The sequence below is a fragment of the Panthera pardus genome, unplaced genomic scaffold (assembly GCF_024362965.1).
Source record: "Panthera pardus isolate Hobbes unplaced genomic scaffold, ASM2436296v1 HiC_scaffold_16, whole genome shotgun sequence".
Lineage (NCBI taxonomy): Eukaryota > Metazoa > Chordata > Mammalia > Carnivora > Felidae > Panthera > Panthera pardus.
In genome coordinates, this window is record NW_026526721.1 from 67041866 (window position 1) to 67066230 (window position 24365).

The following is a 24365-nucleotide window of genomic DNA, read 5'->3' on the forward strand; positions in this document are numbered from 1 at the left end:
TGCAGACCAGCATCACCCAGCTCTTTGGTGTAAAGGCTAAGCTTGGTCAGGGAGGGGTTGGCCTAAAGGGCAGAGGTAATATCCTTGCAACACACCTCTGTGAGGACCCTGTTGTCCAGCCTGACCACCTCAAATTGCTGAATCAGAGAGGCAGGAGCTCTGTCCACCCAGCATCATTCAGCTGTTCACGCTGAATGTCCAGATTCCTTGTTCAAGGCAAAGTGGTTTTTTTGGCCGAGCCACTTTATGCCAGGGCCAGAAGCCTGTTGTACATTTAAATGTATACAATTTTGTCAATTATATGTCAAAAAAGCTGGAAAAAAAAAGAAATTCATCTGTAGGTATTGCATTGCATTATATATATTTTAGGATAAGAGGAGTTGGAGGATTGTCTCTGCCAAAATAGATTTTCATTTTTATAGTTTTAAGTTTTCACATTCTTTATTTTATTTGAATTACATACATATTTAAGTATAATGGTATAAAAATGTAGTATTTCGATTTAGGCACTGCCTATGTCTTTTAATTTTCTTAATCCCAACATTGAAGTATGGCTTGTTTTGGTGGTAGAGGAGCTTTTTAAATAAAATGCTTTAGGGGTGCCTGGGTGGCTCAGTCAGCTAGGTATCTGACTTCAGCTCAGGTCATGATCTCAAAACTCATGGGTTCAAGCCCCACTTTGGGCTCTGTGCTGACGGCTCAGAGCCTGGAGCCTGCTTCAGATTCTGTGTCTCCCTCTCTCTCTACCCCTCCCCCACTCACATTGTCTCTCTCAAAAATAAACATTTTTAAAAATTTAAGTAAAATGCTTTAAATGCTGTAAATGTATATATATCTTATTTATTCCTTATCAACAGTCTCTTAGAAGCTAGCACATTCAAAATTTACTTTATTTAATATCTATGTTTAATATTATTTATTTAACCTGTCTATTAATTTCTGCTTTATTTTCAGAACTGAAGGCAGAAGCTAGTCTAATGGACCAGATGAGTAGTTGTGATAGTTCATCGGATTCCAAAAGTTCATCATCTTCAAGTAGTGAGGATAGTTCCAGTGACTCAGACGATGAAGAGTGCAGATCCTCTCCTTCTGATCCAGGGACTTATATCTCAGGACATCCTGTCATGTCTGCCATGCCACAGTGCAGGATTCCTGATATGGATGCTGGCCGGAATAGATCTCATGACAACAGTGGCCTTCTGATGAGTACTTTAAGTGAGTATATGTAAACATGAGTAATTGGAAAAGTAAGAATTCACTGTGGAGCCATAGTGATTATGATCTAAAATTTGGATTAAAAGAATAAAACTCTTACTTTATTCATTTGGTACTATGATTAATCATTACCTGCTTGTTGAATCCTTCCTTTCCTTTTGACACTGTGACATTGTGTCTTATTGGTTTTTCTCCTGTCTCTCTAGATACTTTTCTCTGTCTCCTTTGCCAGTTTAGAATCTTCTACTCCATCATTAGAGCTGGAGTTCCTCAAGCAAGGCTTAATTCTAGCCCTCTTTCCTTTTTCCACATTCTTTCCCTAGATATTCTCCTCCATATTTTTGTTGTAATCAATACTTACATATAGATAACTTGTAAATTTGCATCTCTGACCTGGTCCTCTGAGCTCTAGAAACAGATAAGTCCAACACCATCTTTTAGGAAAGGCATTCCAAATTCACTTTGTCCAAAAACCAACTTATAATCATTGGCTCACTGTGTTTCCTCTTAGTGAAAGGCAGGATTCATAATAATACAATCCAGAAGCCTAATTGTATATAAGGATTTACTTCCTCTCCCTTTTTGTAGCATAGTCAATCCATCATCAAGTCCTATTTATTTTACCTCCTTAATATTTCTCAAATTCATCTACTTCTCTGCATCTCCACTGCTATTACTCTAGTTCAACTTACCGTATTTCTTGCATTTCACTCTGCAGTGATGTTCTAACTGGTTCACCCCCTTATCTACTCAAACCCAGTTTTGATCCATTATGTATATTGCAGCCATATTGCTCTTTTCATAATTCAAATATAATCTGTCACCCCTCCTGCTTTAAACTTTTCAATGACTAGTACAGTTGAACCTTAAGCAACACAGGTTTGGACATTGCAGGTCCACTTTACGTGGTTTTTTTTTTTTAATAGATTTTTTTTTCAGTACTGTAAATGTATTTTCTTTTCCTTATAATTTTCTTAACATTTTCTTTACCTTGATTTATTATAAGAATATAGTATATGACACATATAGTAGTATATAGCATACAAAACATGTGTTAATTAACTACTTATATTATTGGTAAGGCCTCTGGTCAACAGTAGTTACGTTCTTGCGGAATGAAAAGTTATATACAGGCTTTTCACAACAGAGGGTCATCTCCCCTAACCACTCCCGCATCAAGTGTCATTTGTAATTTCTTCTATGGTAGAGACAAAACATCTTAACATAATGGTCTTGCTTGTTTTGTTCTAGTAACATTTACCTAATTTTTGCCACTATACTCAAACCTTTCACCCATATGAGGGCCCTTATACACTGCTGTTCATTTGGCCAGAAACACTTCCTTCTTTTCATGTAGTTAACTTTTTCTCCTTTAGATTACAGTTCAAGACACACTCTGTCAAGGATACCTTCCTGACAAGGTCAGATCCTCCTTTTTGCAGAACTTCAGAGCAATATCTTGCTTATGTCAATTGTCATAATTATAAATTTATATCTTTTGTGTGATTTGCTTTCTTCTAAAGTTTAAGCTGCAGGAGGAGACCAGTCTTGTTTATTTTTTCACTTATCATTGAGTACTAGCACCTAGCACACAACCTGATACATAGTAGATGCTCAATAAATACATTTATTTATTTATTTTTATTTTTTTAATGTTTTATTTATTTTTGAGACAGAGGGAGACAGAGCATGAGCAGGAGAGGGGCAGAGAGAGAGGGAGACACAGAATCCGAAGCAGGCTTCAGGCTCTGAGCTGTCAGCACAGAGCCCGACTCAGGGCTCAAACTCACAAACCGCGAGATCATGACCTGAGCCGAAGTCAGATGCTTAACCGACTGAGCCACCCAGGCGCCCCGCTCAATAAATACTTTTTAATAAAAGCATACAGGTTGATACTCTCAGGAGGAAAATGGGACTTTATGTGTATTTAAAGTTAATCTCACTGTGTTAATTAATAATGATAAAGAAAACGACTGACTCTAGCTAGCCATATAACAGAACAGATCCAGTTTCATTCTTTTGCATATATTTGTCCAGTTTTCCCAGCACCATTTATTGAAGAGGCTATTTTTCTCCATTGTATATTCTTGCCTTCTTTGTCATAATTAATTGACCATATAAATATGGAGTTATTTCTGGGCTGTCTTTTCTGTTCCATTGAGTTATGTGTCTATTCCTCTGCCAGTACCATACTGTTTTGATTATTATAGTTTTATAGTATATTTTGAAATCTTTAATGAATAAATTTAGAATTAAGAGGAGCAAGACACCATTCAACACACAATGTCAACAGTTTTTATCTTTATTTAACTTGTTGAAATAAGGATTAGAAAGCATTCATATCACTAATATGTTTTCCAAAACAAATACAAAAATCTTTGTGAAGTAAAGATTTAAAATAAAGATATAACACTATTTCAAAAAGATATGTGCACCCTATGTTTTTGCAGCATTACTTACAACATTTAAAGTAACATTTAAAAAAATGTAAAGTCTTCTTTCAGTTTACACAATAGTTCATTAAATTTCAGTAAATTTTAAGTCTGTGCAAAAGAATAGTTTATAAAACTGAAATTAGGTTCCAGCCTTAAAATTACGAACTGGTCTTCCAGGTACATGAATATACTAGTGGACTTTGAAAAGCTTTGCACAATGTGGTAGAGTTCTTTATTGTGTAAGACTTGTTCCTACATTGTAATACATTTAGCATTCCTAAATTCCCCTCTCACTAAATGCCACTAACAATCTGCAAATCATCCAAACAACACTTCAAATAAATTTCTGTGCCATCTCTAAGGGATCAGTATTGCTGTCATTGAGAACCACTGGCTTAGGAATCTGAATGCATTTGCTATGGGTAAACTCTTTTTTCCAAGTCACAGTTACCATTTTGATTGAAAATGTATTTCCTTTACTAGTATGTCATGTTCAAAGGCTAATCTGGATACCTTCAAGTCAACTGAATATTTCAACAGCACGGTGATACTATGCATATAACCCATACAGCATGAAGTCTATTACAGAAGTAGAACTCAGGACATTGGGTTTGACTTAGGAAACTCATACTATGGGGATCGTGTCAAGTTGAACATTCTTATGCCATACAATAGTTGTGTAATAAATGGAAACTTAATCCTTAAAAATTATAAAATGGTCATGCACAAAAGAAGCTTTAGCAGATTTCTTTATCAAATAATGTAATAGTTCTGGAGTTCATGCAGTGAACTGAGCTGTCTTGCAACAACTTATATATGGCCTAGAAACCACTTCTCTTAAACTGGGTATTAACTTAAAAATATGCCAGCTTTTTGTTGATTTTGGACTAGTTTAAAAATACAAGAATATTTTTAACCATTGTAATTTACTACCCAAATAATATTATCCAATTCCATATCTTCAAATAAACCCCTGCAGTCAGTGACTCCCAAATCTTTATTTCCAGCTCCAACCTCTACCATGTCAGACTTATATATCCAATTGCCCATAGCATATATACTTGAAAATTTACTAGGTATCTCAAATGTGTCATGTTGAAAATTGAACTTGTAATTTTTTCACATAATCTTGTTCCTCTGGTATTTCTCATCTCAGTAAATGATACCACCATCCAGTTGTTTAGATCAGAAATGCCAGGAGTCATTCTTCACTTTTCTCTTTCTCTCATGCCCTAAATCCAATACTTTTGATAGTCCTGTAAGTTCTATCTTTATATTTTAATCCTGACTGCCTAGCACCACCTCCACCTGAGCCACCTGAATCAAAGCCAGTATTATTTCTTACGTGAGAAACTCTGATACAATTATAGTGTATTATAGTGTATTCACTGATCTAAAACAGTTCAAGTCAATTGTCTGCTTAAAATTTTCTGACGAATCCCATTACATTTCAACCAAAACCCAAAGTTTTTATCATAACCTAGAAACTGTGGTTTTCTGGACATCTTCCTGACCTCATTTCCTATCATTCTCTTCCTCATTCATTCCACTTCAGCCACAGGGCCTTCTTGCAGTCAGCAAACACAAGCATGCTTCTGCCTTAGGATATTTGTATTTCCTGTTCAGGCTTGACAGTACCTGCCCTCCTTCCACAGTTTTATGACTTTCTACATTTGGATCTCTGTTCAAATGTCACGCTTCAAGGAGGCCTACCTTCTGGACAGTACCTACTCTCCTTCCACATTTTTATGACCTTCTCTCTACATTTGGATCTCTGTTCAAATGTCATCCTTCAAGGAGACCTGCCAACAACTATCATATCTAAAATAGCACCTTCCACCACTCTTCCATCACTAATCTTCATTTTTTCATAGTATTTATCCCTACTTGACATCATATTGTATATTTGTTTGTTTACTGTCTGTTTCCCCCACTGGAATATAAATTCCATTACTGTAAGCACATTGATGAATTATAAAAGGAACCAATGATGAATTACTCTTAAAATATACTACTTAATGTTTTGACTGAATTTGATGTAAAAAAATTATGTAACTTTTTCACTCTTCAAAATGTTGTAGGCTGATCTAAACCACATTTTTTCTCATTTCCTGATGTAATTAAATCAGTGGGGTAAAAAGAAAAGTGGTGTTGGTATGTGAAAGAAGACTAAAAGAGATGCCAGGTGATACTAAAACTATGCTGAAGATTGGTGTTTTCTTTACAAGCAATATTAATTTTTCAAATTACTAATGAAGTGACTAAATTATAGAATAAGCAATCTGATTATTAATGACAAAATGCTAACTGAATGGGATCACTCGGTGTTACATTTTGTGTAATATTTATGTTCATCCAAAAATAAATATATTAAATATGAAAATATTAAATAATTACTACAGTTTTGCTATTTTTTTTATTTTAGGAAATGATTTGCAGCTGAGTGAATCAGGAAGTGACAGTGATGACTGAAGAAACTTTCAGCTATATATATAAAATTTGTAAGACGTGGGATAATTTATATTAAGAGTAAAAATTCCTAAGACTGAAGAAAATGTATCTTAACTTTTGATGATAAAAGAAATTAAATTTGATTCAGAATTTTCAGTTGATATGATATTTTTGACCTTTTCCGAGTACTAGCATTTTCATGTGCATTCCATTTCCAAGGTTTTACAGATGAGAAAACAGAATTTAGGTAATTTGCCCACATATTGTTAGTTAACAAGTGGCAGATCAGGTGTTCTAGAGTTCAAGTTCAATGCTCTGTTTTATCACACTGCTGTCTCCAATTGTGAAATGTCAAAACAATTTATTTATAATGGTTTTAATTGTATCTCTGAGCCTTTTATATATGATAATCCTTAGATTTTGGTTGAAAATATTTAAATTCTTAACAAAATTAAGCTATAATTTAGAATAAAAGTAAAGCTAGATAATTGTTTTAATGAAACTGTGTTTGTATCTCATAATATTTTTTTAATTTTGCTTTTGAGAGAAAAATAAGCAGTTAAGTGTTAAGTAGATAAATATTACTTACATCTGTAGTATTTTTGAATTTGGGGGAAATGATAAATATTATAGTTGAAAGCCAATGACCATAGCAAGTTCTTTTTTTTTCTTTTTTTCTTTTTTTCTTTTTTTAAGTTTTTTTTTTTAATTAAACTTCACTTTTTAGAGAAGTTTTAGGTTCATAGCAAAATTGAGCAGAAAGTACAGAGAATTCTCATATACTCCCTGTTCCCCAACCTCCCCCACTATAAACATCCTGCACCAGAATGGTATGTTTTTACAATTGATGAATCTTACATTGACACATCATCACCCCAAGTCTATAGTTTGCATTAGAGTTCACTCTGCATTGTACATTCTATGGGTTTTACAGATGTATAGTGATATGTATCCACATTGTAGTAGTATACAAAATCATTTCGCTGCCCTAAAAATCCTGCACTCTTCCTGTTCATTTATTTCTCCCCCACCCCCAACCCCTGGCAGCCACTGATCTTTTTACTGTCCCCTAAGTTTTGCCTTTTCCAGCATGTCCTATAGTTAGAATCATACAGTATGCTGCCTTTTCAGATTGACTTCTTTCACTTAAATATCCATTTAAGTTTCCTCCATATCTTTTTCATGGCTTGATAGTTCATTTCCTTTTAGTACTGAGTAAACATTATATTGTCTGGATGTATCAAAGTTTACTTATTCACCAACCTACTGGAAGAATTTTCCTTGCTTCCAAGTTTTGGCAATTCAAGTTGAATAAAATTTTTTCATAATTACCTCTTACCATAGGAATTTCGTAGTTTATTTTTTTTTTTTAAATACTTATGTTTTGGTTTTAATCTCTCCTACTTTCTTCTCTCTCTCTCCCTTCTTCTCTCTTCAGCTAATCTATTTGTATATTCATTTTTATATCTTTTTTATTCATCAATACTTATCTGAGAAACACAGCTGTATCATTTATTACTTAACTAAAGCAAGCTCAAAGAATATTACTCAGCCATCAGAAAGAGTGAAATCTTGCCATTTGCAACGATGTGGATGGAGCTCGAGTGTATTATGCTAAATGAAGAAAGTCAGTCAGAGAAAGACAAATACCGTATAATTTCACTCATATGTGGAATTTAAGAAACAAAACAGATGAACATACAGGAAAAGAAAAGAGAGAGAGAGAGAGAGAGGTAAACTATAAAAGACTCTTAACTATAATGAACAAACTGAGGGTTGATGGAGGGAGGGAGGTGCAGGCTGGGCTAAATGGGAGATGAGCATTAGAGAGTGACTTGTGATGAGCACTGGGTATTGTATGTAAGTGATGAATCACTAATTCTACACCTGAAACAAAGTTTACCATGTATATTAACTAACTAGAATTTAAATAAAAACTTGAAAAAAAATAAAACAAGCTGGAATATTTAAAGTAGCTAGTAAAACAAGCATATCATTCTAACATAGGAATACAAATTATAATGGTTTTTGCTGAAAGTCGTTATGCTGAGATTTCTTTGACTAGTGTTTACTCTATCAGAAATGAGTACATGGTGGTATGAGCTGATAATGCTGGCTACATTAACAGTATGTTCTCAAACTATACCTCTTGCATTCAAAACAGCTCATCCTCTCTTCCCCCTATTATTTCCCCTGTAAATGAAACACGTTCTTAAAGACTTTTTTTTTTATAGTGTGAATACCTAGAGTATCATTCTCTATACCCTTTAAGGATAAATATAAGTACAATAAAACCTTGGTTTGCAAGCATAATTAATTCTGGAAACATGCTTATAATCCAAAGCATTTGCATATCAAAGTGAATTTCCCCATAAGAATAATGGAAACTCAGATGATTCGTTACACAACCCAAACTAATCATATAAAAATTATTACAATACTGTAATACAAAATAATAAAGAAAATATAAAATATACAGAAAAATAAACAAATTAACCTGCACTTACTTTCGAAAACCTTCATGGCTGGTGTGAGGGAGACAAAAGAGAGGAGGGTTATTGTATAGGATGAATTTGACTATCACTGACAGAATCACTGCTATCTATTGGCTCAATGGAATCGTTTTCTTTTCATACAGCTTTAACAGGGAACCTATCCAATGACAAGTACTTGCTTTTGCCTCCTTTTGAGGATTTCACAGAAATGTGATATTGCATTGATGATCACCCACAATCCCGCAGCAAGAGAAAGAGAAGAACCATTGGCTTGGTTGTGATCATGTGACATTTTACATCATGTACTACTCATATTGGAAGACATCTCTTGTTTACCAAGTTAAAATTTATTAGAAATGTTTGCTCATCTTGCGGAACACTTGCAGAACAAGTTACTCACAATCCAAGGTTTTACCGTAGTTTAAAGAGGAATGAAATAATATCTCCCATGCCTCCATACCTCCTCATTGGATGTGTTTTCAGACATTGAAATGCAGGGAGCTATGGATGAGACAGATTCTCAGATATGAGGTTTTCTGTCAGAATCATCTGATGATCCTGACATGAAGCCAAGTAAATATCTTTTCCCCATCTTCATTGATATAATTGACATATAACATTGATAAGTTTAAGGTGTACAATGTGATGATTTGATACACATATATATTATGAAATTAATACTACTATAAGGTTAGTTGACATAAGGACATGTCCTGTTACTTTACCTGTTCTGAATGGTTTGATGAAAATGATGATGATATAAGCATGCAAGTAGGAAAAGTAAGTTGGCTACAAAGGAACAAAAATCAATGGGTTTGAACCATTCCATAATACTATGCTAAAACACTAAAGTTAGGAAAGCTGCACCTGCACAAGGATATGAGTGTGACCTATAAATAGTTTATGCATTAAATGCCATCCATAATTTGGTAAGAAAGCATTCTTAGACATGCCAGAATTTGCGAATTATATCATTCACATATAATTCCTATACTTTCCAATTTGTTAAGAGATGGGTCAAAATTAAGAACTCAAGAATGGAAAAAACAATTCATTGCATCATTATTTATAATAGCCAAGATATGAAAACACCTAAGTGTTCATTGATGGATGAATGATTAAAGAAGATGTACACATACATAATGGACTACTACTGAGCCACAAATAAAGAATGAAATCTTGCCATTTGTAGCAACATGGATGGGCCTTGAGTGTATTAAGTGAAATAAATCAGAGAAAGACAAAAAAAAAAAAGAAGAATGGAAAAAAAAACATCATAACAATATTCTAAGAAGGTTGATAGCTCTCCTACCCACCCTGCCCTCATGAAGGGGACTCACTCAGTTTGTGGGAGTAGGGGACATTCATGCCCTGCAACATTTTATGAGGAAGTGACCTCGCAGATGCTGGCCAGTGGAGAAGAGCCAAGAGCTTAGCCCTACTAGCCTGAGGTTGTAATCCTAATTAGGGCAATGACATTTGAGAATAGGCTATGTGCATGCACCAAGCTATTCACACACTCCTGACTAACCCTAGGGCTATGTACATGTGCATAAGACACTGAAAAGGGCCTGATGAAAAGCAAAATCTGGAAAGACTTGAAAACAGCCTGAACTTTGGACACACTTCCCCATACATACAGATCCATCAGCAAAGGACAAAGCCTTAGTGATTCAAAATGTTTGACTTATGAACTCTGCCCAGTCTTGGACTTTTCTGAGTAAAACATACTGCTTCACTTCCACTTTCCAAATCTCACTCAGGTCTTTCTGGCCTAGACCCATCTAAAGAATATGATTCTTGGAAACACAGTTCCTAGTTTAAACAAACTTGACAATAAACAACCTAAAAACTGGGAACAACTCAAATGTCCATCAACACAAGAAGAAGGAAATGAACGGTGGCATATTTGTACAGTGAATTCTACTGAACAATAGGAAAAAAAAAACTTGTCACAGACAAAGAAATAGACGAGTCTCACAGTCAAACACAAAGAATACAAATAGTATTACTCCATCTATGTGAAATTCAAAACTGACAAAACAAATCTATGGTGATAAGTCAGAATAGTGATTACTTTGGGGAAGGAGAGTTTGGCTGGGAGACAGAAGGAAAGCAGCAAGTATTATTCTAGCACTGAGGTGCTAGAAATACATATACATATTTTATATTAAGTGGGTGATGGTTGTGTAGTGTAAAAAAAGTTACATTTGTGTAATGTAAAAAAATGGAGTTTTACACTTAAGATTTGTGCATTTTAGGTTATACTTAATTTTAAAAGTCCAAAAAACAAGATCAATAGAAAAAATATTTGCAATGCATAATAATATTATTGTAATATTAATGGCAGACCATTAATACCAATATATATAGATTTTATAAACTTACAAGAAGGGGTAAAACAACTCGCTAAGAAAATGAGCAAAGGAAATGGATAGGCAGTTCTAAAAATTATAAAAACATACATTTTTAGCAATCTCACTTCTAGATATTTATCCTTTAGATATATTTGACTTACATAAAAGGTTATCATGACAGTATTATTAAAAATAGGAAACTCAAAACAACCTGGATATGCATCTTTTTGTTAGTGATTTTTGGAGTTATTTATATAGCCTGGACACAAATCCTTTGACAGATATATGTAATATGAATATTTTCTTGCACTCTATGAGTTGAATTTTCACTCTTAATGCGTATTTTGGTGAACAAAACTTCTTAATTTTAATACTGTCCAACATATCAATTTTTTTTCTTTTATGGTAATGTATTTTTATGTCTTATTTAAGAAATCTTGGCATATGCCACAGAGAACATCCCACAGAGAACACAGAGATGTTCTCCTATGTTTTCCTCTAAAAGCTTTATTTTTAAAAAGCAGATCCACAATCTATATAGAATTGTTTTTTACCTATGGTGTAAGATAAGGGTTACAATTAATTTTTTCCATATGGATATCCAGATTGTGTTTATTTATTGAAAACCATTTCCTCCACTGCACCGCAGTGTCATCTTTGTCATTAATGATATCTCAGCACACGTGTATGTCTTCTGAATTCTGTTTGTTCCATTGTTGCCTTACCTAGCTTGGTGTTGATTCCACGGTGGTATAATTATTATAGTTTTATAACAGGTCTTATATTGGGTAGCGCAAGTCCTCCACTGCTATTCGTCAAGACTGCCTTTGCTCTTCTTGGCTTTTTGCATCCCTCTATAAATTTTTTAAATGAACTTGTCATGTTCTACACTCACAAAACCTATTGGGATTTTGTATTGAAACAATAGGTTGATTTGGAATATTGACATCTGTATAACATGAACTTTCTAAGTCATGAGCATTGTATGTGTCTTCATACATAAATCTAAATACATCTAAATACATATTTAGATCTTCTTTAATTTCTTTCAATAGCGATCTATAGTGTTTAACGTTGAGGTCTTGGACATTTTCATTAGATTTATTCCTAGGTATTTTTATGCAATTATAGCTGATATCACTTTTTAAATTCCCTTTTCCATTTGTTTTTGCTGATATTTAAGTACGATTTATTTCTGTGTACTGACTCTATATTCATACACCTTGTTTAACACGTTCTCTTGTAATTTCATATTTGTCTCCTCTCTCTGACTATATTAGTATTTATTATTTTACAGCTTCAGTCTCCTTTCTAAATATGAGTGTAAAATATCACTGCTGTCATAATCACTGAGACCCAAAATATTTTTCACTCTTATCACTGACATTTCAGATTCTTCCACTGCCATTATCTCTTTTGTGTCCGAAGAGTTTGTGCTGATTTCTATTCAGGAATTGCTTTCTCTTTGGTTTTTTTCTTTTTATTCGTCTGTCTGATTTCAACTTAGCAAAAATGAGACATCTTGATATATGATCAATATATGGCTCTAGAATAGGCCACAGGAAGCTAGAGTTCTAGTCCTTGTTCTGTCCCTTCTGAGTTCTTTCATAATATTCTGTAAGCTAGGCTGGGAGAGGGATTTCAAACCAGTGTTCCCTAAATTCCTGTCATAAGAATTATTAGAGGTGCTTATTAAAAACAGAGGTTCTTCAATCCCTACTCAAATCTATTGAAAAAGAATTTTCAAGAAAAAGGCCTGCAAATCTGTGTGTGTGTGTGTGTGTGTGTGTACACATGCATACATATATACATATGAATTGTTCTGATATATATAGAAACATTATATATATGAATGAAAAAATATACATATGAATGAATTACCCAACATCACTCTCACCATCAGGGAAGTTTAGTTTACATAGGACAAGATTAAGATTCCTTCCATCTGTGATATTATTTGATTTTATGAATCTTAGCATTGTATTGCCATAATCAAAAAAAGAATTTCATCTAAAGAAGAAGAAGGAGGAGGAGGAGGAGGAGAAGGGGAAGAAGAGGAAGAAGGGGAAGAGGGGGAAGAGGGGGAAGAGGGGGAAGAAGAGGAAGAAGAGGAAGAAGAAGAAGAAGAAGACGACGACGACAAGAAGAAGAAGGAGAAGAAGAAGGAGGAGGAGGAGGAGGAGAAGAAGGAGAATCAGGGGTGCCTGGGTGGCTCAGTCAGTTAAGTGTCCGACTCTTGATTTCAGTTCAGGTCAAGATCTCACAGTTCATGAGTTTGAGCCCTACATCGGGCTCTGCGCTGTCAGCGCAGAGCCTGCTTGGGATTCTTTCTTTCCTTCCCTCTCACTCTGCCCCTCCCCTGCTGGCTCTCTCTGAAAATAAATAAATAAACATTAAAAAGAAAGAAGTATCAGAAAACCAATGCCAATACTCTGAAGTTTGGTATTTGGAGTACCTAAGAGCACAAATAAATCAGAGCATTGCATCTACAGGTGCATTACATCTCTAGGTGCTCTGCCAGATCAAATGCTATTCTTAGAGGTATATGGCTGGAGCAGGGGGAGCCATTGATATAATCAGATCTTCAAGACATCTTAAGGTTAACTTGACTAGTAACTTATGACTGTTTTGCATCCAGAGTTATAACCAACCTAGGTCAGGAAAAGCAATACTTTTTGAAAGAACAACTACAGCTTAATCATTAATGCCACAGTCCAAAATGAAGCTGAACTCTGGGTAAAGGTTGGTGGGAAAGAAGGGCGATGCGGAGTATGATAGAAGCTGAGAAGACATGGTCAAAGTCTGAGGTAGAGTTTAGAGAGGGAAGGGTAGAGTTTATTCTGGCTTTATTTGTCAACAAATTACTAATAGAGGTAATGTAAGAATTCCGCAAGACATAGAGTTCTAGGTTCTCATATTCTCAAATAAAATAATTAATTCTCCTGTTTTCTGACCTCCTTGTTAGTTTTATCCTCATTTTTCTTATAGCTCTCTCAGTTTTCTTTTATCTTTTCACTAACAACTGGAAGGGCATCATACATTTTTGTTCCCCATTGACTTACTGTATAAAATACATCTGTCATCATCACTAAGTATTGATGAAAATCGTGATTGCAATCATATCTAGAAAGTGACCAGTTCATAATTTTTGCTCAGATTGGATTTCCTTTATTCATAAAATGATGGATTCATCCTGAAGTGATGAAAACACAAGGGCTGAATTTAGCGAAGAAGAGTGATTTCCAAATGTACATCACCAACCCTTTTCTCTGATTTTCGTTAGCTCCACCTCTTTAACTGTTTATAGGATAGTTCTAGTTGAACTTTATTATGTTGAAAACCAAAATCAACATCTTTTCTATATTTCCAAATTCAATTTCGTGATTACTTTCTCTCTTCAGTACATTTCAATTCCCCTATATTCCTACATTTCCATTTCCATATACCCTCCATTCCTGAATAATGTCCATAAGCATTACTGATATGAATCTCCCATCTCTCATGGCAGTTAAAATTCCAGACCTGCCATTTACTGACCACACGACTTTGGACAAGTTACTCAACCTGTTGGGACATTAGTTCCTATAAAATGGGGATTGTACTAAGAATTAAAATATAGATAGATAGATAGATAGATAGATAGATAGATAGATAGATAGATATTATATATATAATACATATGTAATACATATATATTATTGTTGGCCATAATAGATGTTCAATAAATGGCAGCTATTGTGATCCTGAAATCAATCTATACTTGAGGCATGGTATTCTTAGCTATTTTGCACTCTTTTGCAATTCTCCAGCATTGTCTTGCCCCATCTTGTGATGTGTTCTTCTTACTTCCTCAAGCTCTTTTATTTAATCATTATTTTGAACTAGCCTCTGAGACCCAACCCTTTCTTTTCCCATAGCTGTGTGCTTTGCTTTTGGTCAGGCAGCTGCTGAAGCTGACACCCACAGGGTTAAACCTAGTCCACTCCCAGTGCCCGTTTTCACAGTAGGCTGGCAGCTGTCCCAACTTCCTACCGAAGCCAAATGCTTGAGGAGAGAGAGACTAAGGAGCCAGCTATGAATCCCTTCCAGAAAAATGAATCCAAGGAAACTCTGTTTTCACCTGTCTCCACTGAAGAGGTACCACCTCAACCCCTCAGCCTCCCAAAGAAGCCACCTCCGGTGAGTCCCCAGATTTAATTCTGCTTCTGACAGGAACAGACTTGCTCTTTTGGTTCTTCTTGGCCTCTGGAGTGTCAGGCTGAGCTGTATTAGGGTATCAAAAACTATTCTCACTTGGAATTAGAATTAACCTGAAAACCAAATCTAACCAGAAGTTTTCTTTACTTAGGAGAAGAAGCAGTAGGAAGAGGTAGTGAGATTTCTTCAGCTGGGATACAAGACTTTGCTGTATCTCATTGTATATTCTGAGTTTCTCTGGGGTGAAAAAAGAAGCAATTTGAATATCCAGGGAAACTTGGCAAGCATTCTTGCCTGGAGAACTGTGTGTAATTGTTCTTTCTTTACCAGTATAAAAACTCAGCCCTTCGTTCCCCCTGGATTCAGAGTCTTATGCTGGACACCAAGGAAAGTTTTAGAATAGATGCAGTGTCTGTTATTATGTGTGCCTGTTTACAGTGGAAACAGGACAGAGAAACAAAGAAGTAATAATGTTTGCATTATATACTTGGGAAACACTTCCAAATTCGTTATCTCATTCAACCTTCATATCAAAATCCTGTAAGTGGAGAGGATATAGTAATAGTAGCCAATATTTAGTTAGTTCTCACTATGTGCCAAGAGGTGGTAGTATTCCTATTTCTTTGGAATAATGAAAGTAAATATAAAAACAGGTATAGTAGTATGTCCAGAGTTAATATGTTAACACAGCCAGTGACGGTATTACATAGCCAGTAAAGTGTATTAACTAAACTCTAGGTTGTATAATTCTCAAGCTGTGAGATGGGAAAGTAAGAAGCTTTTTAGCAAGTTAATATATTAATATATATTAATATTTAGGAGGGTTGTTTATATCCATCTATATAGGTAAAAAAAATGAAAACATTAATTTATTACTTCATCTATTTATTTAGTTATATCTCTTCTGGTCCCAGAAAATTTAAGGCTGCTTACAAAGATGCATGTTATTTCTTATGAAATAAGAGGCAATATAAATTTCATGATGAGATTTGACTGTCCAAAGTACAGATATCTCCCTCCCCACCTCATGTAAGTTGGGCAATCATACTGGGTAGGGATTTGAAATTAAACATGACATTCCTTATATACTGACTGATACAGCATATAGTCCTTTTAATGTCCAATAGGATTAGCAAGAAAATGTTATAGAATGACTTTCATAGGAAGAGTGGACATTTAATGTTATAAGATTTAAGAACTCTCTAAGTTCAAGGTGATCAATCAGCTTACCTTTAGGAATCTAGCTGGACTCTGAGCCTGGTTCCACCAGGCTCTGAATGGTAAGCCATCATATTGCCAGGATCCTCCTGGTATCATGAACAGGGAAGGTGGGAACAAGAGAGGTTAGTTCAAACAGTAGAACTAAGGAGGTTATTGACCTCTAAAAGTAACTGCTTCGGGGGCGCCTGGATGGCTCAGTTGGTTAAGCATTCAATTCTTGGTTTCAGCTCAGGTCATGATCTCAGTTTCATGAGTTCAAGCCCCATGTTGGGAGAAATACCACTGGCAGCACAGAGTCTGCTTAGGATTCTCTCTCTCTCCTCTCTGCTCCTCCCCTACTCGTGCTCTCTCTCTCAAAATAAATAAATAAACTTTAAGAAAAGTACCCATTTAAATGTAACTGCTTGGATGTCAAGTGCTCTATAGGCTAATTCTTTGTTCTGCTCTTAGAAATAAGTATGATTATTCTCCTACTCAGAGCCCCAGGCTTTTCAGTTGCTTGTAGGTAGATGGGAGGTCCTGGTATGTAGGGTCAAGGAATGTCTGAGCAGTTCCATGTTAAATGAATGAGGAACAAAGTAATATTCAAAATAGCTTCTATTACTCCTAAGTCAGCAATACAAGTACTTTTTAGTGTGATAATAGCTGTTTCATGAAGAGTAGGGGCCTTTGCTTCACGTTACCTATCATGATGATTTCAAGTAAATGAAATTGTGTGTCATAGAGCAATCTAGTGATTAAATAGAGGGGAAAAGCTCATGCTTGAACTACTGCCTTTTTATTTCATAGAAAATTTGTGGCTCCAACTATCCACTGAGCATTGCCTTCATTGTGGTGAATGAATTCTGTGAGCGTTTTTCCTATTATGGCATGAAAGGTAATTTTGTGTCCCAAATTCTTTCTCTTCTCCACTCACCCTCACCCCATGTTGGGAAACACGTGGTCTTCTTTATGTACTTATTTCCCTTATCCACACTTTCTACCTTTATCCATATTGATCTTTTCCTCTGGCAAACATTGCCAATAAATACTGCATGGGATTTCACCTAGTGACAAGCCAAGAACAGAAAGGCCTTACAGATACCAGAAAACAGTCTGTAAGAATATAAGTGTGAAAACTTCCTTCTGTTTTCATACATGTTTCTCAGGTCTATGAACAGACCTGTCTCTCAGGTCTATTGTTGAGAAGGAGAAGGCCGTGACATTGGAAGCATCTTTGGGATTGGCTTAAATGCTATGTATGTACATGGACTTAAGGGAGAAATACCACATTTGTACACTAAGCATAGCCTCATTCACTCCCACAATGTCCATGGTCCCTGCTTCTATTGCCTGACAGTCACTCCTCAGTCACTTCACTGATAGTAGTGTTGAAGGTCAAGATCACCTTCAAAGACCAGAGCTGAAATATACTTCTCCATGAATCATTTTAATGTATCTGTCTTGTTTTCTTTATCCCTTTTCACCTCAGCTGTGCTGACCCTGTATTTCCTGTATTTCCTGCACTGGAATGAAGACACCTCCACATCTATATACCATGCCTTCAGCAGCCTCTGTTATTTCACTCCCATCCTGGGAGCAGCCATTGCTGACTCATGGCTGGGAAAATTCAAGTAAGGAAGATGGGCGGTCACATCCCCACATTGCAGATTAATTGTGCAGAGATTTTTCCACTTCTTGCTGCTTGCTTCCAAGCAAAAATATACTTGTGTCATCCATGACAAATATGTATCTCTTTAAGATTGACAACACAGAAAGACTATCTCTCTTCATTATCAGTTTTCTTCCTTTTTTTTTTTTTTTTTGCATCCTTTTCAATCAGGAATTTTTTTATTTTTATTTTTCTTAAATCTAATTTTAATCTCCCATTCTACAGTTTAAGACCAATTCTTGTTATAATCTCAGGGATGATAAAGATTGCTACCCACCAGAAAATTTATAATTTTAGAGACCTCAGTGTAGTTACTTCATATACTCTCCATCTCTTCTCCAGAGCGAATCATCCCAACTCCTTTAGTATATTCTTATGAGTCCCCCTTTTTAGCTGTTTTACTGTTTCTTTTCTCTAAACTCTTTCTGTGGTTTGTTTCTTAAGAATATAATATATTCATGAATTACGCTGATGGTCTATTCAGTTCTGCACTTTTTAAGTCTCTGAAAATAGCACCAAGAGACATGTATGGGATGTTATAGTTTCCCCTACAACATTATCCTCATAGGCTAGAAATGAATGGATCTTGGCTATCCATTCCCAACTTATTTTCTATGGCTTTGTCATCTATGGATTTGTCTTAATTAGTATTTCTCAAAGAGCATTTTGTTGAAATAGGTTGATAGGATACAATGAGTATAATATAGGAAGATAAAGCTCTCATAGTCAAATAAGTTTGGAAAATGCTAGGCTGAACAAAGTTAAAAAGATTTCTTTACTGCATGACTTCTTATAGCCTTTAACATGCTAATACACACTGTACAATTAACAAGAAATTGTTATGTTATGTTATGTTATGTAGTGATTATGTTACGCTGTGTTATGGTATGTAGTAATTCCCAAACTTATTTCACAATGGAATATTTTTTCAGGATATTTTGTGGACCTAGTATTCCAAGGAATCCTTTCTAGTAAACATTGGTTTATATCTCACTTGGCTTATATATATTCATTGTTCTAAAGTGTTTACTTAGCATTTAATATATGACTACAACCATAACACAGTAGTGAATACAGTTTCTTGACTTGAGAGAAAGATGGTGGATTATGTTTGCTACTTACGTAATATTGGTTACCAAGTCCATCCAGATAGGAGATTGGTACTATATGCAGAATAAAAAGTATAAGTCATGATCTTTATTCAGTTATAGAATAAAAGACTCCCATAAATGCCCTAGTACTTTTATTTATTTTTAAAATGACTTCCTTTAAAATTGAAGCATGGATATGGCTTTTCATGATTTCTATAAACATCTACTGAGAGGGCTAACTACATGCTAGAATGCTTTTTTTTTTTATGTCAAGTTGCTTTTAAGAGAGCCAAACATTTTTAGTCATAGTCTCTAGTGTGATTTTTATGCTCTGTGTCCCCATGCCTATTGGTTTGGACTTACAGCCACTCTCTTAATGAATGTGTTTACTACCATCTCCTTTCTCTTTCTCTGAATAGGTATATAGCATGTTTTTTCCCTCTCCTATATTTTTTGTCTCATCAGAGCTGCCCCTCTTCATGCTAGGTTTCTTTCTCTGCCATCACTGCACATACTCCTTCTCAGCTCCTAAACTCTCATTAAAAATGGCTCTGGTTGTGAAATAAAACTTAAAACCTCTCCCTCTTTCCTTTCCTTTTCCACATTAACTTGTCTATATTAAAACTGAAGGAACACTGGGCTGTAAGTTAGAAAGTAGAAGTTCTATACCTAACCCTAATACTAATTAATTAGAATGTCACTCTAGGAAGGTTCTTCGACCTCTCAGGATTTCACCTTCCTCATCTGCAAATGAAAGATTGGTCAAGTCTATCCAGAAAACTTTTGTTTCCTGTGGTTAGGATTTCAATGACCCCCTTTCAAATGCAGAATGTCCAAGTCTATCTTGACTTCTTTCTCTTTCTGTTAAAGTTTCCTACCATTAGCTTCCTCTTATATTCTTCATATCCTAGACTAATTTCCTGAGCCTTTCACCTAAAATGTTGCTTATTTTCTTTCTAAACCACTTATACTTCCTTTATCCATTTAGTCCAACAATCTGATATTGCTCTGATCTCCCTACTCAGACTCTATTATTCCAGCTTACACTTCTTTTGTTTTTTTCTCGCAGAGATCATCTCTTTTGGGTTCATGATAACTGGCCTTTTTTTCAGTCCTTTTTCATTCCCCTTCTATTTATTCTTTTTATTCCAACAAAGAAAACTCTTCTCCAGAAGATGCTACATGCCTTTTGGGAAAGCCTGTCCCCTTCCTTTGATATTAATTGTCATACGCAATTAATGCCCTGGATTAGTCACCCAACTTCTTATACCCTACTTGCCATTATAAACCTTCTAAGGTCCCTTCCCTGGAGAACCAACTGAAAGAGAGTAGGCATTTAGAATAAGAAATCCACAACCTGAGATTGATGGCATATCCAGCCTCTGTCTGATACTTTCATTTCATTCTTTATATTCCACATTAGCATATAACACTTTAAAATCACAGGTGTAAACTATATAATCTCCAAGGTTCTTTCTAGTACTAACATTCTACTTATATTTAAAGAGAATGCTGGCATGGTAATGCACATAAGGAATATATCATAAAGGTAGTAGTGTGCTATATTTTAGTGTGTAAATCTCTACATATGTTCTTCCTGGAATTCTTCGCTGTTCCACTTCCTATTTGCCGTTCAGATTTCTTGGAAAAATAACCCAAGAAGTCCCTACCAACTGCATGACCTTTATCACTGGGCAGTCTCTTCATAGTCCCTGACTCCTTTCTTACCCTTGATAACCTGAACATGAAGTAACTGTGGTAGGGGTTACAATTAACCCAAGTGTTCGAGTAATCAGGCTGAACCTGAGAGCCTTTTTATCCATCCCATTGGTTGGGTTTAGAGAAAGTTCTTTATGTTACTCATTCTTTTTTCCTATTTACCTGCAGTTTTTTTCTTGATTCCTATTGATTTCTAGTGCCAAAGACGTTCCTTGATAACAACACCTCTGGTCAAAGTAACCTATTGTCCTGGTTCTCATAGTTTAAAACGTCATTTGCTGCAAATCCAACCAGTGGATGCAAATCCAAACAGTGGATCCAACCAGTGTAGAGTGAGTGGGGAAAAGGACATGTCATATATGAGAAAAAAGCTTGAAGGGAATGTCCATTACCTCTAACACTACCGGGTAAAGAGTTGCTCTCTCTTTTTTCTGGTTTGTTTACTTCATTTACCACTCCTATATCTATGTACATTTCTCAGGTAATTCTTTCCTCCTCCTCCCCTTCCTCCTTCCATTCCATTTATTCTGGCACTGAGAACAGTATGAATTCTGAGTCTGTATTACTCAACTCTCTCGATTCTGTTTGTAGACTGACTGATTTAACTCTCTCAACAGGACAATCATCTATCTCTCCTTGGTGTATGTGCTTGGCCATGTGGTCAAGTCCTTGGGTGCCTTACCAATACTGGGGGGACAAATGGTACACACGTGAGTAAAATCATGGAATAAACTGAACAACTTTTCTTTCATTAGACAGGTCAATGTCTCACACATTCATTACAGGTTATTTTCTATTTTCTTACCAGAGATGTCCCTTTATTTTCCAACCTATTGTTTTATTACCAAAGTGGTTGAGAAAAAAAATTATTTTGTGATCAGTTGAACTCTTGCCTACTTTAGCTGTCCTCATTTGTTTTTATTAAACATTTGGAGACTTGTAGAATGCCTAGCTAGTTTCCTTTTCATAAAAACTCATCATATTCTTAAAGACAATTATTTTTTTTAATTTTTTTAATGTTTTTGTTTATTTTTGAGACAGAGAGAGACAGAGCATGAGCAGGGGAGGAGCAGAGAGAGGGAGACACAGAATATGAATATGGCTCCAGGCTCTGAGCTGTCAGCACAGAGCCTGTCGTGGGCTCAAATTCACGGACTGTGAGATCATGACCTGAGCAGAAGTTGGACCCTTAATTGACTGAGCCACCCAGGCACCCCTCTTAGAGACAATTATTAAAACTTGATGCCCCTCATATTTCCCCACTTATTCACCCACCCATACATCTGTACTTTGCTAGGACTAAAAATGTGCACAATATTTCTTTATAGTGTGCATTGCAGAAATCCTATTCAAAGCTTGGATTATTTTCATTTAAGTTCCATATATTCCAATTGCTCTATCCCTCTTTATTTAAGCTATTGATGTTTATTAGGCCATAGGCATTTGATACATACTGATGTCAGTTGATTCAGTCAGTAAAGAGGAGGGTTACAGTTGTTCAAGAAGTAGATCATATGTATTCATGTTTATAATCTGCCCATACATGTATTTATCTAATGAATTAAGAATTTTAAAATTTAATAAATATTAGATACCTCCTTCTCAGTGTCCCAACAAAAAGTGACACTTCTCCTATTAATCATAAAGAATTTTAACATTTTGTTTTGTGGTTAGGAAGGGTATATGGGATAGGTGTTTATAAGGCCCTTCTGTTGGTATATTCCTTAAATTAAGATAAGATTGAAAACAGTGCTTTAACTGTGGAATTCCTTCAGTATCTGCTTCTATCTATTGCACACAAAGGGTAAATGGAGCTCTCAGGGACAAAATGCCCCCTTGCAATGCATACTTTCTGACAGAGGCTCAAAGGTCATAAATATTTTAAGTGTCTCTGGGTCTCTCCGAGGAATGAAGGCAGATGGAAAGTGCCTGCAGAAATGTAAAGAAATGTGAAAGGAATCTTTGCTCTTGTACATCCAATTTCTGCAGTTGTGCTTCATATCAATATGGTTATATCCTTACCTCTCCATTTCAGAGTCTTATCATTGGTTGGCCTGAGTCTAATAGCTTTGGGGACAGGAGGTATCAAGCCCTGCGTGGCAGCTTTTGGTGGAGACCAGTTTGAAGAAAAACATGTAAGAGACCTGTTATTTCTGTGTTTTCAAGAACGTAGAGCAGGCATTAAAAAGGTACCTAGCAGGTAGCTATTTGCCAAGATTGAAGTAATCCACAGGTCAGTTCTATTAGGTGCTGGGTACTGGTCATTAATTGAAACACTGAAACATGTTCAAAGGAAAGTAACCAGGGTGGTGAATGGACTAAGACACATCTTATGAAGAAAGGTTGAAAGAATTGGAGATATTCAGCCTACATAAGAATTAAAGAGAATATTATAACTGTCTATAAATATTGATAGTAATTAAATCAGAACTAGTGGGTGAAAGCTATAGGAAGTTTTTTGCTTGATGGAAGGAAAAATTCCAAAAGAGTTTGAAGCAGTGAGTTTACTCTCACTTGAAGTATTTGAGAAGAACCTTGGCAGGTACTTCGAGAATGGGAGATAATAAGCAGTGTAGAGATGATTTAAGTACATCTGGCTGAAATTCTATGAAAGGGGGAAATGATCGTTCAGAATAAAATAGAATGAGATTCTATAGATGAACTTGTCTGAATGATCATTTCCTCTTTTCCTACTTTCCACTATTAATGGGGGGGGGGGGGGGGGGAGGGCGGAGAACAGGTATGAATAAGCTGCAAATGGGCCTAAACGAGGAAGCTTGATAATTAGGCAGGGAAAGTAGTCTATTTTTAAATAGGCAACATTTTTGGCTTTCTCTCTTTTGCTCTCACTTTTCTTTTTTGTCTGTCTTCATGTATTATTCCCTCATCTATAGCAATTTCTCATGTTTCTGGTTTTTGTCTCTCTGTTCTTTCTCTGTGTCCTGCTTCTTGTGTATCTCCTCCCCTTCGGACCACTTGAGTTATTATTTTATATTCCCTATCTGCCCGGGGTACCATAGATCATAATTGCTTGCTGACTTTGGAGAAATACCGACCTTTGGCAACCTTTGGGATTCTAGGCACAATGAACTGTACAAATAGGTGAGTGGAATAGATTTAAAAGGGGACCAGAAGAGGAACCAAACACTGTAAACAGAAAATAGGGAAGGACAGATTGTGCTACCGTGTCAGGAAAAGATCTGTGGTACCAGAATGAAGCATAATGAATAAAAACAACAACAACAACAAAAACAAACAGACAAACAAAAGCCTATATTTTAAAGTTGTTTCATTCAGTAACTGCTCTGCAAAGATATTTGAATAATAAGACAAACCTACTTCCAAGTTTCCACCAACCACTTCTAAGCCCACGGACTTCCTTTTATACTCTCTGGCAGACTTCCCATAAGCACTAGGTGAACTACCCTGCTTGATCAACAATTTAACCCACTGTCCTATGTTCTAGTACTATTCCTATACCACACATTCCATAAAATCTATTATTTAACTCAATCATTCACTTAATTAATTCA

General features: G+C 35.6%; 2 protein-coding genes across 7 annotated transcripts in view; both read left to right on the plus strand.

The window, feature by feature from the left end:
* The window catches only part of EAF2 (ELL associated factor 2), a 38802-nt gene extending 29007 nt beyond the window's left edge, over positions 1–9795 (plus strand). For 3 of the 4 annotated variants that reach the window (XM_019448535.2, XM_019448534.2, XM_019448536.2), the window contains 2 exons: positions 955–1215; positions 6076–7439. In XM_019448535.2, coding sequence (XP_019304080.1) covers positions 955–1215; positions 6076–6122 — 308 coding nt within the window. In that variant the 3' untranslated portion in view covers positions 6123–7439. Of the gene's footprint in view, positions 1–954; positions 1216–6075; positions 7440–8739 lie in introns of those variants that run through there. The other variant, XM_053903429.1, reaches the window with a different exon arrangement.
* Positions 9796–14953: 5158 nt separating this feature from the next.
* SLC15A2 (solute carrier family 15 member 2) overlaps positions 14954–24365 on the plus strand; it is a 35112-nt gene continuing 25700 nt past the window's right edge. For 2 of the 3 annotated variants that reach the window (XM_053903432.1, XM_053903431.1), the window contains exons 1-5: positions 14954–15132; positions 17161–17248; positions 17843–17984; positions 21450–21542; positions 22868–22967. In XM_053903432.1, coding sequence (XP_053759407.1) covers positions 14995–15132; positions 17161–17248; positions 17843–17984; positions 21450–21542; positions 22868–22967 — 561 coding nt within the window. In that variant the 5' untranslated portion in view covers positions 14954–14994. The remainder of the gene's footprint in view (positions 15133–17160; positions 17249–17842; positions 17985–21449; positions 21543–22867; positions 22968–24365) is intronic. The other variant, XM_053903430.1, reaches the window with a different exon arrangement.